The sequence below is a fragment of the Alexandromys fortis genome, unplaced genomic scaffold (genome assembly GCF_014885135.2).
Source record: "Alexandromys fortis isolate MF-2015 unplaced genomic scaffold, M_Fortis_MF-2015_v1.1 scaffold_2_1_26212458, whole genome shotgun sequence".
Lineage (NCBI taxonomy): Eukaryota > Metazoa > Chordata > Mammalia > Rodentia > Cricetidae > Alexandromys > Alexandromys fortis.
Window position 1 is genome coordinate 18,410,860 of NW_026067930.1, and position 21,284 is coordinate 18,432,143.

Sequence of the window (21,284 nt, forward strand, 5' to 3'; positions counted from 1 at the left end):
CTGAAGTCGACATGGTAAAAGACAGATGGATGAGCTGCTGATGAAGCTCAGCTGATGCAGGACTTGCCCTGTGTTCCATCCTTAGCACCACAAAAACAAGCAACAGTGACACACAGTTGTAATGCCAGCAGGTGGAGGCAGGAGGATCAGAAATTCAAGGTCATCCTATGACCATACCCAGACTTGGATTCAGCTTAAGCTCCCTTCTCAAGATATAAATAAATAAAACAAGCAAGCAAGCAAAGTAAAGATCAATAGAGCCCACTCCTTTCTTCCAAGTCGAGATGGCGGTGGACCTACTTTTCATACAGCCTCTGTCCTCTCATGAAGGCCTTCACTTCGTTGTCCAGCGGGAAGGTTCCGTCGTCCTTTCTAAAGCGGTAGAAGAGCTTTACATCCTTGAATTCCTTGTGCTCGTCACACACTGAAACACAAAGCACACAGAGAGGACAACGAAAGCCTCACTAGAGACAGGAGATTAAAATCCATCTCGCGGCTTCAATACTTGCTCACAGGGACATCAATGCTCAGCACAGTGCTCTGACTCAGTGTTTGTCAGCATCACTACCCTCACCATGTATTAAAAGGCTCACGAAATGTGGGAGCCCAAAAATGTGAGCCTATTTCCACCTCCTCTGAAGGTCAGAGAGTTTTAGCTTGTTCAAAGTTGTTGACCAGTGAGGCTTCACTCTCTGACCTAGGGTGTGGTTACTGGATCTTTTTTACATTAAGGTGGCCCGTACAGGTAGATCCATTCCACCCTGACCAATGGTCAGAATATTCAAGCTACCGCCTGCCCCTTCTTTTGAAATAGGAGGTTTGACCTTGGGAGTGGATGCCCTCAGGAGACTTGGTCTAGGGCGGGTTCACTGCCTAAACAACAGAGTGCTAATGACTTGACATCTCAAAGTATTGAAGCAAGTAACTGTTCTAGTTGTCCTTTGTATCATGTTAAAGCAGTCTTTTGTCTTCTCCCCCCTGTTGTACTGGGGTATAAAAGTGTGTGGAAAATTAAATGCGGGCGATTTCAGTATTCACTGGAGCTCCCTCCCGGTACTATCCTCTGTTTCTGTTTTATTATTTTCACTCACATCCTCGCTTTCTTTACTAGTTTTCTAACCCCCATGCTCCTACCCTGGTAAGTGGTATTTTTGTCAAAGCTGGTCTCCAACAACCAAATTCACTTCATCACTTATCCCAGAATCTTTATAAGCATGAACACTGGAATAACATGAGCCTCAAAGATTATACATCTAAGCTAAATTAGGTGGCATACAGTTGTAACCCTTGTACTTGGGAGACTGAGACAAAGAATCACGAGTTCGAGGCCAGCTGGGGCTACAAGGTAATGACCCCTTTTGTCAGAAAACTGAAAGTGATCTGAAGAGAAACGTCAGCACATAACTAAAATGATGCAGGGGTTTGTAGGTGTTAGAGAAAACTGCGGCGGGAGTGATGGAGGAGTTCTCAGGACCCCAGCTTTGGGGAATGGAAATCCAGCTCTCCTGGATTATCTGTAAGTAGAAACTTATCAGGGAATGAACAAAAATAAGGAGAATTTTTATCTTAGCTTAGAGGAACATCAGAGTGCAAATGTCTGGGTCAGGCTGAGACTTCGAGGACATATTGTTTCTATTGCTGTGATAAAACACCACGACCAAAAGCAACTTGGGGAGAAAGCAGCTTATTACATCTTACCCTTCAAGGTAACAGTTCCTCGCTGAGGGAAGTCCGGACAGGAACTGAAGCTGAAGTCATAAAGAATACTGCTTCCTGGGTTGTCCTTCATGGCTCACTCAACCTATCGGTCTGATACCACCCAAGACCACCAGCCCCAGGGGTAGCACTTCCCACAGTGAGCTGGGCCCACCCACATCAATTTTCAATTTAAAAACATGCACCACAACAGGCTTCTAAATAGAGCAATATGGAGACTGTTGCTTAATTGAGGTGCCCCCTCCCTAGGTGACTCTGGCTTGTGTCAAGTCAACATAAAACTAGTCAAGTCAGCACACACATGTTCATGAATGTTCATTGAACCATTGGAGAGTGGGATGGTTTGAATGATAATGGCCCCCATAGGCTCATATATTTGCATGCTCAGTCCCCAGTTGTTGAACTGTTTAAGAAGGATTGGGAGGTGTGTCCTTGCAGAAGGTGTATCAGTGGGGGTGACCTTTGAGGTTTCAAAAGTCCACTCCAGGCCCAGTATGTTTCTCTCTGCTTCCTACCGGCTGATCAGAATGTAAAGCTCTTAGCTACTACTCCAACACCAGGTCTGTGTAGCCATGATGATCATAGACAAACCCTCTAAAACTTCAAGCAAGTACCATTTAAATTTTTTCCTTTGTAAAAGTTGCTTTGGTCATGGTGTCTCTTCACACCACAAGAATAGTAACTAAGAGTAACAGCCAAAACTTATAAACAACGTAAATATCCCTTAACTGAACAGAAGAAGCTACAATGGTCTATACAAGGCACACTATGCATACAACAGTATCAGCAAGATGAACGGCCAGAAATGTGGATCTTGAATCAGGAAAGAGATTTGAAGGGAGGTGGAAAATAGAAAAGATCACCAATCCATGGGATAAGAAGGTGGGTGGGGGACTCAGAGAAAAAGAAGAGTCAGGTAAGGGGTGGAGTGGGGACCAGTATGAACGGTGAAGGAGGCATGCAAGATAACAAAATACAAAGGCACACATTTATGAAGGCACCATGCGGAAACCCCTTGGTTTGTCTGCTAGCCTAACAAACAATAATTTCAGAGAAATAGGCTATCAACACTAGTGACTTTGACACACAGCCTGCTGATCAAGTTGCAAATAGTAAATACGCATTCTGATGAAGGTTCAATTATGGCACACTGTCTAGGAAAGCAAATGAAAATAATCCAAGTATCTCTTGGAAAAAGGACGCATTGGGAAGAAGTACTGAAGAGATCATTTAAAGTAAAATGGTTATTGGTTTACTAACTAACACTTGATTTTGTGGACACAGGGTCTCACATAGCCCAGACTGGCTTCAAACTCATCATTTAGCCAAGGCTGGCTTTGACCTTCTGATTCTCCCGTGTCTGCAAGAGCCATCACTCCTGTCTCTGACTTCATAACGAGTACATCCACTCAATCAATGTGGTCTTCATTGCCGCCTCACTCACCATGATGAATGATGCCCCGGTCAGCTAATTTCTGCATGAGTTTTATCGCCGTCTCTCGGTCAGAGGCCTCCTTGTGCTCAATCAACCAGTCGATCAGTTCTTTCGCGACAAAGCAGTTTGGGTAGGTCTTGAGATGATGCCGCCTATCCTTGATAACCTTTTCTTCATGGAGCCTCAGCCTAAAAAGACAAACAAGAACTTGAGGAATGTTGACGGCAACAGGAATTATTAAACCAATCCCATGGAGAAGTAATTAAATAAGTTGGAGATTTCCATCCAATCACAACCCCTCTCTTCAGCACAGATTTTTTTTTATGGTCCTCTGTATTTGCATCCATACATTCATATGACATAAGTACGTGCCTTCACTAATTCATACGACAAAGACTCATACATGTTATGACCTACCTGTTACAGACTTCTAGGCACTAGAGGTATGTATTAGAAAATATGGACAAAAAAGCTCGCCTTTGGGGGCATTTGTTTTCTCCAGTAGGGACCATAGCTATGTTTTTTTTGTTGGCTGGTTTGTTCTTGGGACAGGGTCTCATGGGGCTCAGACTGGTCCCAAACTTGGTTTGCAGTCAAGGATGACCTTGGATTCCAGATCTTCATGCCCCTACCTCAGACTACAGGCTTGTGCTACCACACTAAACTTCCAGAGCTAATCTTGATGCGAGGTTTACGGGTTAATCTGAGCATCCTACAGAGAGTGATTAGCTCATATTAGTGTCACAACAATCCACCAGCAGTCAGTGCCACCTCGTTCTTTTACAAGCAGAGACTGAGGTCTGCTATAAACTATTATTTTAACTGGGCAAAGATGTGTTACCTTTCTTTCTGCTGCAGAATATTACTACTTGAACTAAATAAAGGTGTGTTACTTTTGTTTACGCTGCATTTGTTTAATTACGTAAAGATGTGTTGCATCTGTTTCACCTTGCCTGCCTAAGGCACCTGATTGGTCTAATAAAGAGCTGAATGGCCAATAGCAAGGGAAAGGAAATAGGCAGGGCTGGCAGGGAGAGGGAATAAAGAGGAGGAGAAATCTAGGCCTGAAAGAAGAATGAGAGAAGAAAAGGAGGAGGAGGAGAGAACGAGGCAGACACCAGGCAGCAAACACAGAGAAGCAGGAAAAGTAAGATATACAGAGAAAGGTAATAAACCCTAAGGCAAAAGGTAGATAGAGAGAAACAGATTAAGTTAAAAGAGCTAGCCAGAAACGTGACTGGGCTAGGCCTAGCATTCAAAACTAGTAAGTCTCTGTGTCATGGTTTGGGAGTTGGTTAGTGGCTTATAAGAAAAAGCCTGGTACAGAGGTCCTGTGATCACATGACTTGTCTAAACCCACATGGCTAACAAGTCTCGAAAATGAGATCCGAGGCCTGCTGTTGTCCCTGAGTTCATCATGCTGCCTCCAGCTAGAGATGGATAAATGAAAAGTCCAGGAGAAATCGATTAAAGCTGTTGGGGGAAAAAAGTACAACTTACTTCCAGGCTGATAAATTAGTGGAAAGTGTTTTGTGGGAGCTTTCCGTGATTTCACAAAGGAATTATGGACCTGCCTTTTTTTTAAGGTTTCTGTCATTTACCTTTTTTTAAAAAAAAAAAAAATCATCCTTGCATTTCCTTTTTGTTTCTCAAATGAAGGAACTGGACTGGTGACCCACAAGGTCACCTTCTACAATCCACTCACCTGACTTCTATATTTCTTTTTTTTTTCTTTTTAAGATTTATTTATTATGTTTACAACATTCTGCCTCCATGTATGCCTGCACGCCAGAGGAGGGCGCCAGATCTCATTACAGATGGTTGTGAGCCACCATGTGGTTGCTGGGAATTGAACTCAGGACCTCTGGAAGAGCAGCCAATGCTCTTAACCTCTGAGCCATCCCTCCAGCCCCTGACTTCTATATTTCATAATGCATATTCTGAACAGTGCTGTGCAGGCCTGGGAACTGGAAAGCCTGTATACATAAAGGACTGTATGACTCTGGCAAGTGATTTAAGGGCTCCCCAACGTCCACCCACCATCAGTAAAGTGGAGAGTTTGGATCAACTTTCTATCCCTGGCCATGTTGAGATTTAGGGGTGGGTATGCCGAGCAGAAACCCAGCAGAGTGGATCCCCCACGGGGACAGTTCTAAGGAAAGAGATGGAAGGGCTGGGGGTGTGGCACTCAGTGGAAAAGTATGGGCCTAGCAAGTGTGTAGATGAGAGAGAGAGAGAGAGAGAGAGAGAGAGAGAGAGAGAGAGAGAGAGAGAGAGAGAAAGCCTGGTAGAACTAGAGAGAGGGAGAGATCCTATTCCTGTCTAGTTTTTTGTTTGTTTGTTTTTCTGATACAAGGGCTCATGTATTCTGACCACTTTCCAAATCCATGTGTAGCTATGAATGACCTTGAACTTCGGAAATTCTTGCCTCTACCTCCCAAGTGATAAAGAGTCCAGGTCTGTACTACCATGCCCGAGTTTTTGTAAGCCAGGCAAGCACTGTACCAACTGACCTACTGCCCAGTCTTCTGTGTGGAGGGGGCAGTCTTTTATACCCCACACCAGCTCAAATATGCTCTGTAGCCAATGATGGCCTTGAGCTCATGGTCCTTTTGTCCCTACCCTCCAAGTGCTAGGATTGCAGAATGCATCCATCACCAGGCCCACTTTAAATTTTGACATCTCAAAAGTTGTCCCAAGTTGGGAGTATACTCAACCGAAATCTGAGGCTTAGGTGTCCTTTGCTATATCCAACTGCCACATACCAAATTGTGTTCTCCTCAAATTCATACCCGCCTCCTCAGTTGATCTTTCCATTCCAAGTATTCTGTGACTCTATTTAGAGAATGGGTTTCTAAAGATGTAAACTGAAGAACTGGGGATGGAGGTCAGATGCAGAACACTCACCTAGCACCTGCAAAGGTCTGGAGAGCAGGCCCTAACCCGCTATGACTGAAAATTGGGGCATAGGCATATATAAAGATACAGGGAGAATGTCACCATCTACGCATCAAAGACGCCTCAGAGGAGGACAATGCACCTTGATCTTGGATTTCCAGGCTCCAGGGCTGAGATGAAATTTTAAACCCTGTAGTCTGCTGAGCCAACTAACACAACCACTGAAGGCTGAAGACTTCGAGACCCTGGAGCAGCCTAAGGAGGAAAGACTCAAGGACTTAGGCTCTGCTGGGACCAGGCAGTAGAGATGGGGAATAAGAGAATGAGGGCAGTTCCCAGAGCTGGGAGCTACATAGAAAAAAGAAAGTGAGTTCAAATGAGTTTCTAGACCATGCCAAATGCTGTACTAAACGTACAATCAAAAACCGATTCACCTATCTGGAATCTCACTGTTCTCACTTGTGAAAGAAGGATTTTGAACACGTGAGTGACCATGTGATCTCTTTACAGTGGATAGTGAAATTCTTGGAGCTTCACCTACCTCTTTTCTGCTAATTACACTCTCACTTCCCCTGGGAAAACCATTCAGCATCCACTATCAGCTCAAGCAGCTCATATGCAACTGGGCTTAGCCCCAACATGTGACCCAGGCTTAGCCAATGATAGCATGCTATTTACTCCTCAAGCTCTAGGTTGGGTGCATGAATGAGCATGTAACTTAGACAAGGCAATCCTGAGGCTTTTTCTGCAAGTCCTGGTTGTCACTAGACTTTATATTATGGGCCTCATAATATAATAGGGTGATGCCTACAATCCTCAGCATGATTGCTGCTACAATCGTGGGCTATGTCACAAGACCCTGTCCCAAACAAAGAAAACAAATGCTTGCAGTTACATTCTTGTCATGATAAAGACATGCATGTCCAAGAAAAACCTTGAACACAGAACAAAGCAGTAATGATATAATAACAGATACAAAGAAACCAAGAGAAAAGCTTTACCAGGCATGATGGAATATGCCTGTAATTTCAACACTTTGGTCAGGAAGCAGGAGGACTGCCAGTTTGAAGTCAGCCTAGGTTACAAAGAGGACTGACCTCTAAAAAGCAAAACAACAATAGCAATGAAAACTCTCTCCAGCCGGGCGGTGGTGGCGCACACCTTTAATCCCAGCACTTGGGAGGCAGAGGCAGGCGATCTCTGTGAGTTCGAGACCAGCCTGGTCTACAAGAGCTAGTTCCAGGATAGGCTCCAAAACCACAGAGAAACCCTGTCTCAAAAAACAAACAAACAAACACCAACAACAAAAAAAACTCCAATAACCATGCCTGTGCACCTGAAATCAACAGTCCCCGAAGCCAAATGAACTTGTATTTAAGTACCATGAACCACATGTTCCCTATCCTTTCATGAGGTTAGTTAGGTGCCTAATCGACTACCAAAATGGTCCTACGTCTCCCACTGGATGACTTAATGGCTCTGTGACACTGTATGTTGCCACTTTTGGGCCTCCAGAGAACCCATCGGTAGTTGGAGCCGTGTGACCTGAACATAGTGGTCCCCGGGCCCCTGGAGCAGGCGTCTGACAGATTCCCATTTTCCCATCTCCCTACTTTCCTCCGTCGCTATTACTGTGGTCACTCCATCTGGATTTTTGAGACGGGGTCTTCCCATGCAGCCTGGATGACATATTATGCCCTCATTGTCTTTGTTCCTGAACTCAAGCAGTCCCTTACAGTTGCTGTTCTTATGCTGCCGTGATCTCCTAATCTAGTTTGTAGAAAACACTGATGAAGAACTCAGGGGCCGCAAAGACAGCTCAGTGGTAAAGAACACGTCCTGCTTTTGCAGAGGGCCCGCGTTAGGTGCTTCATGACCCCCAGAAACTCCCTCTTCAGGGGATCTGAGACCCTCTTCTAGACTCCACAGGCATCTGTGCTCACACGTGCATGCCGTTATGTCCACATAAACATATTATTATAAATAAAAAGAATCTTGGAGAAAAACGAATTCAGAAAGTTCCAGCAGAAGCCCAATACGAACATCTATGAATAAGGAAAATGAGTGTTTGGGGTATGGGGCTTTTGACATCTATTTTCATTACTCAAAGACTGTTTTGTGTGCGGATAAATAGGTGACAGCAAATGTTGGTCCTTAACCAGAACATTCATTCGGCTACTTATAATTACCGAAAACCCTAAGGGTCAAAATGTGCTGCAGGGCTCACAAATGAGAGGGCACAGCAATGAATCCACCAGTAAGAGAGATGAAGAGGCATCGTCCAATGGGCCTAAAATCCGCCCTTGAGCCAGCAGCGATGAAGCAGGATTCCTGGCTGAAGGAGAAGAATGTGGGTATGAAAGGCAGAGGCAGAAGGAGTTTATCAAGGTCATCCTCAACCAATAGTAAGTTGAAGGCCAGGCAGGGCTATATGAGACCCTATTTCAGCTGCTGCAGCAGCAGCTACAACACACACACACACACACACACACACACACACACACACGGGGTGGGGAGAGAGACTGGAAAAGGAAAAAGTTAGGAAACCCAACTAAATTTGAACTTCAGAGAAACAACAAAATTAATTCTTTTATTATAAGCATGGCCCAAATACTGCGTAAGACCTACTTACACTAAAGAACAATGACTCATTAGCTCTGCAATTCGAATCGTATTGAGTACTCTGCATCTAATCTGGCAGTCCTATAGGGGGTATGTTTTATTAAACACAAAAGTGTATTAGGATTAATATTTTATGGGGGAAAGAAGGGGACTTACACTGATAGGAAGGAGCAACTTGAGTCCTTACTGCTTTAGGGGAAACTACTTAGGTAATTTGGTTGAGACTACCTGACTCATTGTTTATCTACTTCTTCCAGAAAGTACTTTGGCCCATGTGCTTGGAGCCAAACCCTAGCCTTGACGTACTAAGGACCAGGTGAGAAATACAAACTGTAAAGATTATGAACTTGTAAAGCAGATACAGTGAAACCAAAGGACAAAATCCCCAGCTCTTCCCGTTGAGCCGAATGATTTGAAAACAGGCTGGTGAGATGCTCAGCAGCTAAAGGCACTTACTGTGTAAGCCTGCAGACCTGAGTTTGGTCCCTCAAACCATGCAACAGTGGAAGGAAAGAACTAACTCCACGAAGTTGTTCCCTGACCTTCACATTTGCACTGTGGCATGCTCACACACACACACACACACACACACACACGCACATAATTGTAATAAATAATTGCTTGACCCTAACATGATGGAAAAGTGAAGGAAATAATTAGCGATCAAATTTAGCCAGAGAGAAAATGGCATGTGGTGGTACTCTGAATGAGAATGGTCCCCATAGGCTCATATATTAGAATGCTTAGTCACCACGGAGTGGAACAGTTTGGGAAGGATTAAGAGGTGCAGCCTTGTTGAAGAAGGCGGGAAAAGCCCACACGAGCCCCCCCTCCCCCACGGCCTCTGCCTGCCAACAGGATGAAACACTCTCACCTACGGCTCCAGTGCCGCAGCTGTCTACTTCCCGCCATGACGATCGTGGACTAACAACCCTCTAAAACTGTAAGCAAGCCCCCAGTTACACACTTTCCTTTATAAAAAGAAAACTAAACTTGTGGTATGGATAGAGACATCTGTGTTACATATACACATAAAGCTGAGTGTTATGCAAGACTCTAAAGCAAAATAATAACAACACACACAGACATACTAAAAAAAGAAAAGGAAGGAGCAAGGGAGGGAGAAAAAGGCAATCTGAAAGAAAACACAATTCAAGGAATAGACTTATCCTAACATTTAGTCAACTGTTAACATAAATAAAAACGAAAACAATGGCAAGCAAGATGGATGAGTGGGTAAAGGCCTTTGGTGCGCAAGCACAAACCTGACAACCTGAGGTCAATTCCTGGAACCCACGGCAGAAAGAGAGAACTGACTCTCTAATCAGACACTTGCCAGTGGAACTCCATGGCACACTCCCTGCAATACACACACACACACACACACACACACACACACACAATTTTACATAATATTGGCACTTGAGCATCCCCCCATGTGCTAGGTAAAGTGGTAACTGCTCAACTGCTCCATGGGCATTGGTCCTCGCGGCGACTCCCTAAACCATCCTAAAACTGCAAATGGCCCCTGAATGCAGTTACCATTTTCAAGAAAATACTGAGCCCTAATTTTAAAAAGTTAGCTCACCCAAGCACACTGAAGTCTTCACAGGAATCCTGCTAATTAATTCAGTGACAATAGCACTGAGTCATTTGTTGAACACGCTCAGAGCGGCAGAATGCAAAACACTAATTCTTAGACATGCCGTCTGTCAGGAATCCAAGAATAATGAAGGCCAATTTATTTAGAAATTCAAATGTGGAGCAAAATGCCACATAATTCAGCGGAGGAGGAATATGTGGGGAGCCAAGAGAGGAGTTTCAGTTCTTGTACACCTTCCAAATAATAAAAAGAATAAAAATTATTAGGTGGTGTTTATCTTGAAATACTATAGAAGAGAACTCCATTTGACTATCCTTCTGTGACCCCTAGGTCCAGTGCTAACTCAAACGCCTTGCTTTCCACTGACTCATTCTGCACAGTGGGGAGCAGCAGGCCACACCAGCCCCTCTGGCCTGCCATCCCTCCAGAGGCTGACATGTTTCTTCCTTAAGAAAACAGCAGCTGGGGCGGTAGGTCAACGATGAAGAGCGTAAGAGCTGAGCTGAGCAGACATGAGACCCTGGGCTCACTCACCAGTGCTTGGGGTTTGGGGTGGTGACGATTTGGACTGGGTGCGTTGACTAGCATGCTAGAGGCCCTAGGTTCAATTCCCAGCACGCCAAACAAAGAAGCAACAAGGAATCACGTGTGTACATTGGTCAGGTTGCTCATGCAGGAGACTGGCATGGGGTCTGCTACAAATTCATAGCTAACCTGGGCTACACTGAGTTCAAGGCTATCCTCACCTATCTAATAATAATAATAATATCTCTGTCTCAAAAACAAAACAAAGCAAAGGGTATAGAGTAGGAGGGTTACTGAGATAGCTCAGAGGGTGAAGGGTCCTGACAACCCGAGTTCCATCCCAGGTAAGGGTGGAAAGAGAGGTGACTGTACCACGTTGTCATCTACACATGTATTGTGGCATGTATAACACACACACACACACCACATATCACGCTCTCTGTCTCTCTCACACACACACTAATGACACTAAACTCCTTTAAGTGGAAGCAGATGGTCGGGAAAGGGCAGAAAGCAGAGGGGCGGAATATGACACCCAGGAATTTGGTAGATAAATTTTGATATTTTTAGGTATGTTCCCAGGGGTTACAAATTCTCAAAACCTCTGTCACCATTTCTTCGCTTTTATAACCAGGAACAGAATTCTAAAAATGAGCAGTGAAAATGTAAGACCCCAGAAAAAAAACAAATCACTCCAATAAAGAGATAGTTTTCCACGCTGCAGACATAGCAAGTTATTGTGCCTGGCACAGCAGACGTGGAGATACTCGCTGGGCAAATGGAATACGCAGGGCACAGACAGAGAGGAGGAATAGGAGGAGGGGGAGGGGGGGGGGGGGGAGGAGGAGGAGGAGGAGGAGGAGGAGGAGGAGGAGGAGGAGGAGGAGGAGGAGGAGGGAGGAGAGGCTGGCTACCCGAGCAGGTACTCCTGACACGTAATATCACCATCTACGAATGTGCAATTTATCTAAACCTTTCTGGGTTTGTTCTGAAACGAGGTCTCACTGTGGGGCCCAGGCTAGTGTTGAACACAAGGTACTCCAGACTCAACCTTGGGGGTACTGGGATTACGAGTATGTGCCACAACACATGACTGACTTGAAAAAAAAAAAAAACTGACAACTTGTTTCAACTTCCTGTCTTTTTTGGTAGAGTCTCATTACATTGCAGTGTTCTGAAGTGTGCCCTGAGCTAGAGATTTCTCTTGCTTCAGTTTTGGCGGTGTGGGGATTAAAATCTATGTCGCTATGGTTGGTTCAATGTAAAAGCCCCTGCAAGCGTTCAGGGCTCAGTGTGGGGTTCTATGCCTCTGCCACAATGCGTGGCTCTATTTCCACTTTAATGACAACTAGCTTTTTCTTCCTGTGTTTTAAAAACATAAAAGCAATTCATTTTTATTCTTTTATTTTTGCAGTGCTAACAACTGAACCCAGGGCCTTGCACAGGCCAGGCAAGCAGTTTGCCTAGCCCTTGATTCTCTTCCCCCACCTCTCCCCAGCCCATGAAACAAGAGACAGTTTATCTTGGCACCATTTTGAATAACCATGGTTCTGGAAAACAGACTTGGGTTACTCCAAATGTCATGTTCCAGCATGGAAGCAGTTTCATGAAGTTTTTATGGTTTTACATAACAAAGGCACATTGTTGGGTCTATCAAAGAGGCAGGAACAGCCAGGTGGAGAAACTTTTCTATAGGTCCAAGACGTTATCTGATGTCAATGTCATTTTTAACGCTTGGGTTGGCAGAAGCTAAGTGAGTAGATTCTGAAAGTTGTATGGTGTATTAGTCACATAACTGTTTTGAGACAGGGTCTCACGTATCCAAGGTTGGACCCAAATGTGCCATATAGCTGGGAGTTACAGAATTCACCAATATTCATCAATATATTCATTGCTTGGGATCAATCAATCCAGCACTCCTTGCAAGCTAGGCAAGCACTCTACCAGCTGGGCTATATCCCCAGGTCCATATTTTTTACATTAATTTTTCCTTTTGAGAGTCTCACTATGTCGCTCTGGCTGTCCTGGAATCCTCTTTGTAGACCAAGTCAGATTCAAACTCGTAGAGAACTGCCTGTCTGTGCCTCTTGAGTGATAGGATCAAAGGTGTAGGTCACCACACCCAACTGAAAGACACAGCTCTAAATATAACGTGCAGCCTGTGTACAGTGGTCACCCTGTTTGCCAATGTCCAACATCCCCTTCTATTTAAAACTGCCTTTCTAGCCTTCCCTGAATCGAGGCAATACCCCATCTCCTCCTGGAACAGAACCTGAGCAAAAAGAGCCCTGAACCATCAAGGTCCTCCTCACATACTTCCAAGGGCATGCCCAGATAAAAAGCCAAGGACACTTGGTTCTTCCCACTCCACATGGCGGGAACGAACTAAACCTAGCCAAATAGTTCTTTATTCAAGCAAAACCACACCTGCAGTTTTCAACTTTGTGTAATGAAACATTTCAAAACAGAACACTAGTGTGCATACCGGCTAAATAAAAGGAGTTTGGACCGAGAAGTACAGAATAGTTTCCGGTTTTCCCCACACATATTTTCTACATCCGTGGTCTTCCTAGAAGTCATATGACAAAAAGGTTTCAAACTAGCAGGCCCACACCAGCCACGGGAGAGCACTTCTGTAACTCAGTACTTGGAGGGAGGAGGAGGAAGACTGAGAGTTCCAGGCCAGCCTCAACCGTACAGTGAGGCCATACCCTGCCTCAAAAAAGCAAAACCAGAAACAAACAATAAAAACAAAACCGGCAGAAGCAGAAGCCGCTGAGGAAACAGGATTGGCAGGTTTGGAAGAAAAGGAATGCCACCCAGCACGGAGACACTGAGAGAATGCGCCTGGAGCTAGACATGAGGGCTGGCAGGGGACAATTGTGTCTGGAGTGGGTTTATCCATCAGAGTTTTCCAGATTTTCTTCCAAGCCATGTGTATCCTTTCAGTAACTAAGACTGGGGTGGAGGGTGGGACTCTTTGGCAGATTCTAGAAAAGGAGGGGGCGGTGCTAATTAAGGTACTCACTATGCCCTTAGGTGTTTGAGTGGTGAGCCTGGATTCTGGGGATCCCAGACCTCGGAATCCAGGCTCTAAGCGGGTTTTTCTCCCCAACCCGGGGCTCCTCTCTCACCTCCCAACCAAAGCGTGCCCCTAGGAGTGTAAACCCGTCCGTCTCCATGCTTTGGCTCACCAGAGTCTCTGTGCACAAGCTACTCTCTCTTCCCTCCTTTAAGGACGGAAAAAAACCTTGCTTTTCCAAGGGCAGCCTTGGAAGGGCACCTGCTTGGTGAGCATGTTCCCACAAGGAGAGCAACCTTGTCTCCTTACCTTCCACAGGGTTTTTAGTGCCACTGAGAGAGCACACACCACACTGCATGACCTCAGGCCCACGGACAGACACAAAGTGAGCCCTGCTTCTGGACTATGACCATGCCGATGATAGCAAAGAGAAACCAGTCTCAACAGTGGGGGGAAAAAAATCAATCAGAATAAACCCTGCTCTCGGCACTGTGGGGATGCCCAGGTACAACAGCCCTTGGATTCGGATTCTAAACTCACTTTCAATATATTGGTGAGAGCAGACACTGCTATTTTATTTGAATGTTTAATCCCATTTGCCATGATATTTAAAGAAGAAGAAAAAAAAAGACCTTCTCATCATTCATCTCAGACAGCTGGTTCACAAGCATTCAATTCAAGGTGATCCTGTAATTTTCTATTCCTGTCTGGCTAACCAGCTGCCCAAATTGCATCATCAGACAGTTCCCTCTCCCAGTCCTCAGAGAGCAAACATTACTGAAGGCAGGGTGTTAATAATCCCTTCAAACGTCACTGTCCATCTCAGAAGACATGTTGGAAATACTCTTCAGAAAAACAGCTTCATGAGGTTGCAGCAGCTTGTGGAACCCAGAGAACAAATGGAGCAGTTGAAATTGCCCATCATTATTTAAAAACTGCATCATGAACCTCAGGCAAAGTAAACAGTTTAATCAAACAACACAGAAAGCCAAACAGGGGCTCCGGATGAGCCTGGTGACACGGGAATGGATGCTTGAAATCAAAGCTGCTGATCCTTTCAGATGTTCTGCAGTGACCAAAATCTGTCCGCTGAGATCGAAGAACCCAGAGAAAGATCTATCCAAAAGACTGAGACTAAAACCAGGAACAGATGTAACTTTTTTTTTTTTGTTTTTGTTTTTTCGAGACAGGGTTTCTCTGTGGCTTTGGAACCTTTCCTGGAACTAGCTCCGTAGACCAGGCTGGTCTCGAACTCACAGAGATCCGCCTGCCTCTGCCTCCCGAGTGCTGGGATTAAAGGCGTGCGCCACCATCGCCCGGCCCAGAGGTAACTTAACCCACAGCATTTCCTTTCAACGGTCTGAATTTGTTTTACAGTTAAGGACTGTGGGTGTCAGTTCCTTTGATTTGAGACAAAGTCTCACTTTGTAGCTTTGTCTGGCTTGGATCTTGCTATGTAGACCAGGCTGGTCCTGAACTTGCTGTGATTCTCCTACCTCAACCCTCAAATGCTAGGATATCTCTGAATTAAAATTGAGGTGTAAAAAAAAAAGTATATAATGAAAATGAAAAGTCTCTTTCTAGGTGGGCATAAATGGACAACTATTAAAGACGGGCAACGATCAGTGAACTGTTGCAGCTAGCTGACCGGTGAATGAGAATTTAGAAAACTATACTGACACATCTGGAATGTTTTCTCAAAGAACCTGGTCTCTAAAGCTGTTTGGGTATATTTTGTTCTGTGTGTGCATACATGTAGCTTGATAAGCATATTTCTACATGAAATAGGACATGGTACACATTTTACATAGCTTTCTTTTTAATTAAGTTTTTTTTTTTTAAAGACAGGGTCTCTCTATCATATAGCTCAGGCTGTTCTGGAACTTGCTATGTAGATCGGGTTGGCCTTGAACTTGCAGAGATCCATCCCATCTCCCTCTGTGCTGGCATTAAAATCCTGTATACCATCACACCCGGTTTTACATTTCACAGTTTTACTTCAAGAAAATGTTTGAATTTTTCATGACTGATTATATTAATAGAGCATACAGACAGGAATAAAAATAGGAAGAAAAGCATTGGAGAGATGGCTCAGCATTTAAAAATACTCAGATACTGCTCTTGTAGACAATCAGATTTTGATTCCTAGAACCCATGTGGGGGTGGTTTACAACCACCCATAACTCCTGCTCCAAGGGATCTGATGCCCTCTTCTGGCCTCTTTGAGTATCTGCATTCATGTGAGCATACACTGCCCTCCCCCACATAGCCATAATTTTAAAATAATTAAATCATTAAAAAATAGAAAGAAAAAAGTATAGATCTATAAACAGAGAGCACGTGACTGTGGAGAAGCAGAAGGAGCTGGTCTCAGACCACACACACACACACACACACACACACACACACACACACACACTTTCCAAAGCCTCGGCAACCACTTTAAAGACAGTCTTACCAAAATCCTACCTGAACAATCCTTCTCAGTGGGTGGTAAGCAATGGTTTTGTGCATGAAGAACAAATATAGTCAAAGTTCTAAAAGAACCCTTCCAAGGCTCATGACAGATCAATACAAAGCAAATCTCTCACGTGCTCTCTCATTTGTCTGTTTGCTTTTGTTGTTATTTTTTTTTTCTAGTGAGTTTTTTTTTTTTTTAACAGTGTATCGTGTAGCCCAGGCTGGCCTTCAAGTTGCTTCACAGCCAAGGATGTTTTTGAACTCTTGATCCTCCTGTCACAACATCCACAGGCCTGCAGCAGGTGTCCGGCCATCTGTGTGACATGTCACAGAAAAGCTCTAACACTGTAAACATACCCGGGAAGGAAGGATATTTCACTCAGAACCTGGAATACCATATGCTACATGATGAAAGAGCATTTGCATGAATAAAAACAGTAAAGTCTTGCCTCTGCGTGGAGCCCGTCGGAAACGACCCCACAGCAATCTCCTGTGACAGTGTGTGTATGGTGGCTCACATCTTTAATCCCTGTATTTAGGAGACTGGGGGAGAATTCCTGCAAATTCAAGGCTAGCCTGGGCTACATGTGAGTCCTAAGCCAGCCTGAGCTACATACAGTGTGAGACCTGTCTCAAACACAGAACACAGCAACAAAATAAATGTCTAGCTCTGTAAATCAGGATCACAGTATCTTTTGCCTCCCAAGCCTGCATATATTTTTAACACACTGTAAAACATTTAGAGATTTTCTTTCTCTTTGAATCTCTCTTTACTGTATATCTCTCTCTTTTTCTGACCACGTGAGTCTTTAATTTACTAAGCAATATGGAGAGGATTAAAGCCGTGGCTGTGAAGGCTGGATCCAGCCCATCCATTAGCTTTCCGAGATTCTAGCTGCATGGCAGAGGTACCGGCCAGAGCCATGTTTATTGCCACAACCCTATGGCATTTTAAGGTCCCTGCCACCAAGAGAAAGCATGCAGTCAGCTTTTCATCAACACCATTTAAGTGTTTTGTGGCAGGACCTCTTTAAAGAGCTGCAAGGTTTTGCAGCTAAAGCTGAGTCAGGAAGCCTCTCTTCAATGAGAGCGCTTGCCTCTAGCAAGCAGAGCCCACGCGAGAAGATGCTGCTATCAATAAGCCATGCTTAACTCTATTCTTTTCTGTCTAGAATTACTTCCCAAGCTCTGTCAGCGTTGGGCACCATTTGTTGTGATATATCACAATATCACATTCAATGGCCCTCCCTTGCTGAAGGTGCTGCCGTTGGACCGATTAGACAGTGGCAAGATGGAACATTGCAGATCGAGGGGCAGAACTCTTTTAGGCTACCCCAGTCTCTTTAGTAGTCATTTAGCACCCACCCCTACATCAAATTTAATACCTTTCTGACTGTCAGGTAGAGACATCTAAACTATGGTAATTAACTAAATTGCCAGGAGACCACCTGGCTCCCACCAGCAAGAAGGCTCTGAATGTTTTCATTGGCACCTGAAATCTCTAGTAGAGATTCTGACTTGTTCTAACTCCCCCCCATCCCATCCCATCCCATCCCATCCCATCCACATCTTCAGGAAATGCCGCTATTCGTGTTTGTCTTCCACCCAAGTGCTCTAGTAAATGCTTCCGTGGTGGAGCATGCCATCTGGGACAACCTGACCACCTGGTCCTGGGCTGTAGTCATCTGACTCAGTGTAAATTGTCTCTTTCCTTTGGAACAAGAGTTGTGTTTTGTATTGACAGCAGACACAAAAGGGAACTGAGAGAGAGAGAGAGAGAGAGAGAGAGAGAGAGAGAGAGAGAGAGAGAGAGAGAGACTTATTCAAGTTTTGTTTTATAAAGGACAGAAGGATAGACTCGGGATTTAAATCTAAATCTGATTTTTTTTTTCCCCAGACAGTGTTTCTCTACGCAGCCCTAGCTGTCCTGGAACTCACTATGTAGACCAGGCTGACCTTGAACTCAGACATCCATCTACCTTTACCTCCCGAGTGCTGGGACTAAAGATGTGTGCCGCCACCACCCAGTTGTGATTTCAGCGTGGAGAGCTTTCCATGGCGTCTATTGCCACAGGGTTGAGTCACCAATATCATGCCTATTTTGTGGTCATATGGACTCAGAAGATGAAAACATTTCTATATCCCAGCTATCACAGAGCTATGTACCAATATAAATACAGAGGTGATCCTCGGAAGAGCCTGCAAAAGACACCGCCACTCTCCTGTTTGTATCGAGCCGATGCTCTGTACCTAAGATAACACACTTAGAGACAGGAAATGTGTCAGAGGGTTCTCCCATGCTGGAGAGTTCGCGGCAGTGTATGCAGGACACACATCCTGAGGACCAACGTGTGCATCAAGGCTCTGAGCCTTCTAAAGCTCTCCTCTCATCCTGGAGGTATGAGATACTAAAGAGGGATACAGGAAGGCCTCCATGATAAGATGAATTGAATATAGCTTCCCTGGGGTATGAGACCAAGGATTTTTCACTTGGCTTCCGTGCGAGCTTTTTCTCAACAGGTCTGTTGGATAAACAAAGAACCCAAGAGAGATCACAGCGCATCTCCAGCTAGTCCTCTGATGAGTCAGAAAAAACGCTCTTCCTGTTTGCAAAGTGCCTTTCCAAGAATTTCTTTTTTTTTTTTTTTTAAAGCAGGTCATTATTTATCTGCACACCACGCCCAGGAGTCTGAGGCCTTTAATTGCCTTACAGGTGAAGAAATGAGTCCACAAGGTTTGGGGAGCTTGCGGAAGATAAAGGATGACTCACAGGACCATGCCGGTTGCTATGCCAACCGCCTCTTGTTTTTCCCCTGGTAAAGACCAGACCCACACTACCCGTTCTGAGTCTCCTGTCCCTGTCAGGGGGGGTGCATGTTCTCTGACCTGCCCCCTCCTTCCACAGACAGGGTTTCATACTTTACAGCAGCGGTTCTCAAATTGCCAAACACATTGTTCTTTCCTTGACCTCCAGTCCCAAGATCCTGCCACGGATTAATGAATAGGGCTAGCCAGATGGCAACAAATAAAGAAGAGACAAAGTAACGGCTTCCAGGTATGACTGAGAGTCTCAGTTGAGTCAAACAAATGAGAAAAAGAGCCTCCTGCTCACCCCATTCACTATGCGCTAAGGAGCCAGAGAGCCAACACTCAAGGTCAGGCGGATCCTTTGTTCCTGGGGGAGGTTTGGACAAAGCTGTGATTTCTCTTCTTGGTACCTTGGCTTATCTATAAAAACGAAAGTTAACCAAACACATCTCATAGGTGTGTTCTAAGGGTTCAGCGAGAGGCGCGTTTAAAGTGCGGAGTATCCGGTGTTGAGTCTTATTAGTTATTATATAACGTACTTTATTATCAGATTTTGGCAGAAGCACCATCCGTCTCTCACTAAATACACATTTCTGTGATTTCCTAAAGTAAATAAATAGTTGCGAATCCAGGGATGATTGTGGTGGCCTAGCAACCTGAAGAGACCTGGCTGTTCTCTTGCTAATGGTTTAAAAGAAACGATAGAAGGTTAAATCCAGAGAATCCTGTAAGGGAGCCCTGGTTACTCTACGAGAACAAGCTAACACCTGGTTTCCCATGAGGTGTGCTATAAACAATCTCCCCACTACTACGGCATCACCCAAACATAACTAAAGTCAATGAGTTACTATAAGTGGAAGAAACATCAGCCCATCCAGTTCAAGCTTTCACCCACATCTGTTTTTATAGATGGGAAAAGGAGACTGAGTGAATTTGAGTTCTTTGCACTGTTATCCTGGCTGAGGTATAAACCTTGACTGCCTGTCTGTTGACAGAATGGTCCAGCGTGCTCCCCAGCAACACCATAGGAACAGCAGCTGCTCCCCTAGTGCATACGCAGAACTGCAGCCTTGTACATCATTTCTGATAACACCAGCTTGCGTCCATCCTTGAGAAAGACGCCACCTATCCGAACGCCAGCCAGAGGCTTACTAGCTCTGAAGCTCTTCCCCAGGAAGAAACAGACGTGGCGACAATTTTAGACAAGAGAAAAGATAAAGACCTATTATAAAACACCATCAAACAGGCAAAACGTTGCCTATTGTAATTAAATATGCCACTTTATCTGCCAAGTGAGGTGGAAATGATCACATCCAGAGGAGAAAATGGATTCTCAAAGCTGGCGGACCTGAGAACCACCAGCAGGGCTTGATGAGACCGGGAAGGCTTCCCCTTCTTCTAGCCTACTTTTCTGATTCAACCGGGCAGGGTGAGCCCTGGTATCTACATTTCAAACAAGTACCTCCTCGTGCTGCTGATGCTGACTCGGCCATGGTTAGCAAACACCTGGGTTGAAATCAAACAGAAAGATGAGAGAAGTTAGGGAAGCGAGAAACATGGGCCACAGGGGAGGCTGAGCAAGCAGATCTATGCTGGGCAGGGTATGGTGAGCGATGTGACCCCCCACACACACACATCCCCAGGTCCTGGACTTCTGCCACAGACAAGGTGGGAACACTGGGGCTAAGGCACACACCTTGCAAAAACAATGCAGAGCTCACACAGGAACTTGACCCCAGAGTTTGACTTAGGGGTTTTAGTTGGGGTTTTAGGGATGCGGTCCTTCCTTGAAAGGCATCTCCCTACCTACTTGTTAGTGATTAGCAGGTTGTAGTGAGGGCTCACACCTGTAACCCCAGCTTGGGAAGTTGAAGCTTGAAACCAACCTGGGATGTGTAATGAGACTGGTTCTAAACAAAACAAAACGAACAAGACTATGACTTGAGAGGTGCGGCTGACAACAGGAGCCAGGCACTGTTGTTGCTGGGAGGGGCGATGGCACCTAACTGGACAGTGTACACTTCCTGTCTAGATGCTGTGGTGGGGAGGCCTCTTCCCTTCCCCGGTCTGGACCCGAGCTTCAGGACCCAGTAAAGTAAGGAAGCTAACTGGACTTCTTCCCCAAATCTCTCTACTCTTGAATCTGTTTTGGTGGACTCTCTGATGAGTCTCCAGGGAAAATCTCCCCTCACAGG

General features: G+C 44.9%; 1 protein-coding gene across 1 annotated transcript in view; it reads right to left on the bottom strand.

Annotated features, from left to right (window-relative positions):
• Nucleotides 1-21,284, bottom strand: part of Deptor (DEP domain containing MTOR interacting protein) — a 135,422-nt gene that overhangs the window by 90,269 nt on the left and 23,869 nt on the right. Inside the window, exons 2-3 of the mRNA XM_050145013.1 lie at nucleotides 3,161-3,339; nucleotides 301-424 (exon numbers count right to left, since the gene is read on the bottom strand). Coding sequence (XP_050000970.1) covers nucleotides 301-424; nucleotides 3,161-3,339 — 303 coding nt within the window. The remainder of the gene's footprint in view (nucleotides 1-300; nucleotides 425-3,160; nucleotides 3,340-21,284) is intronic.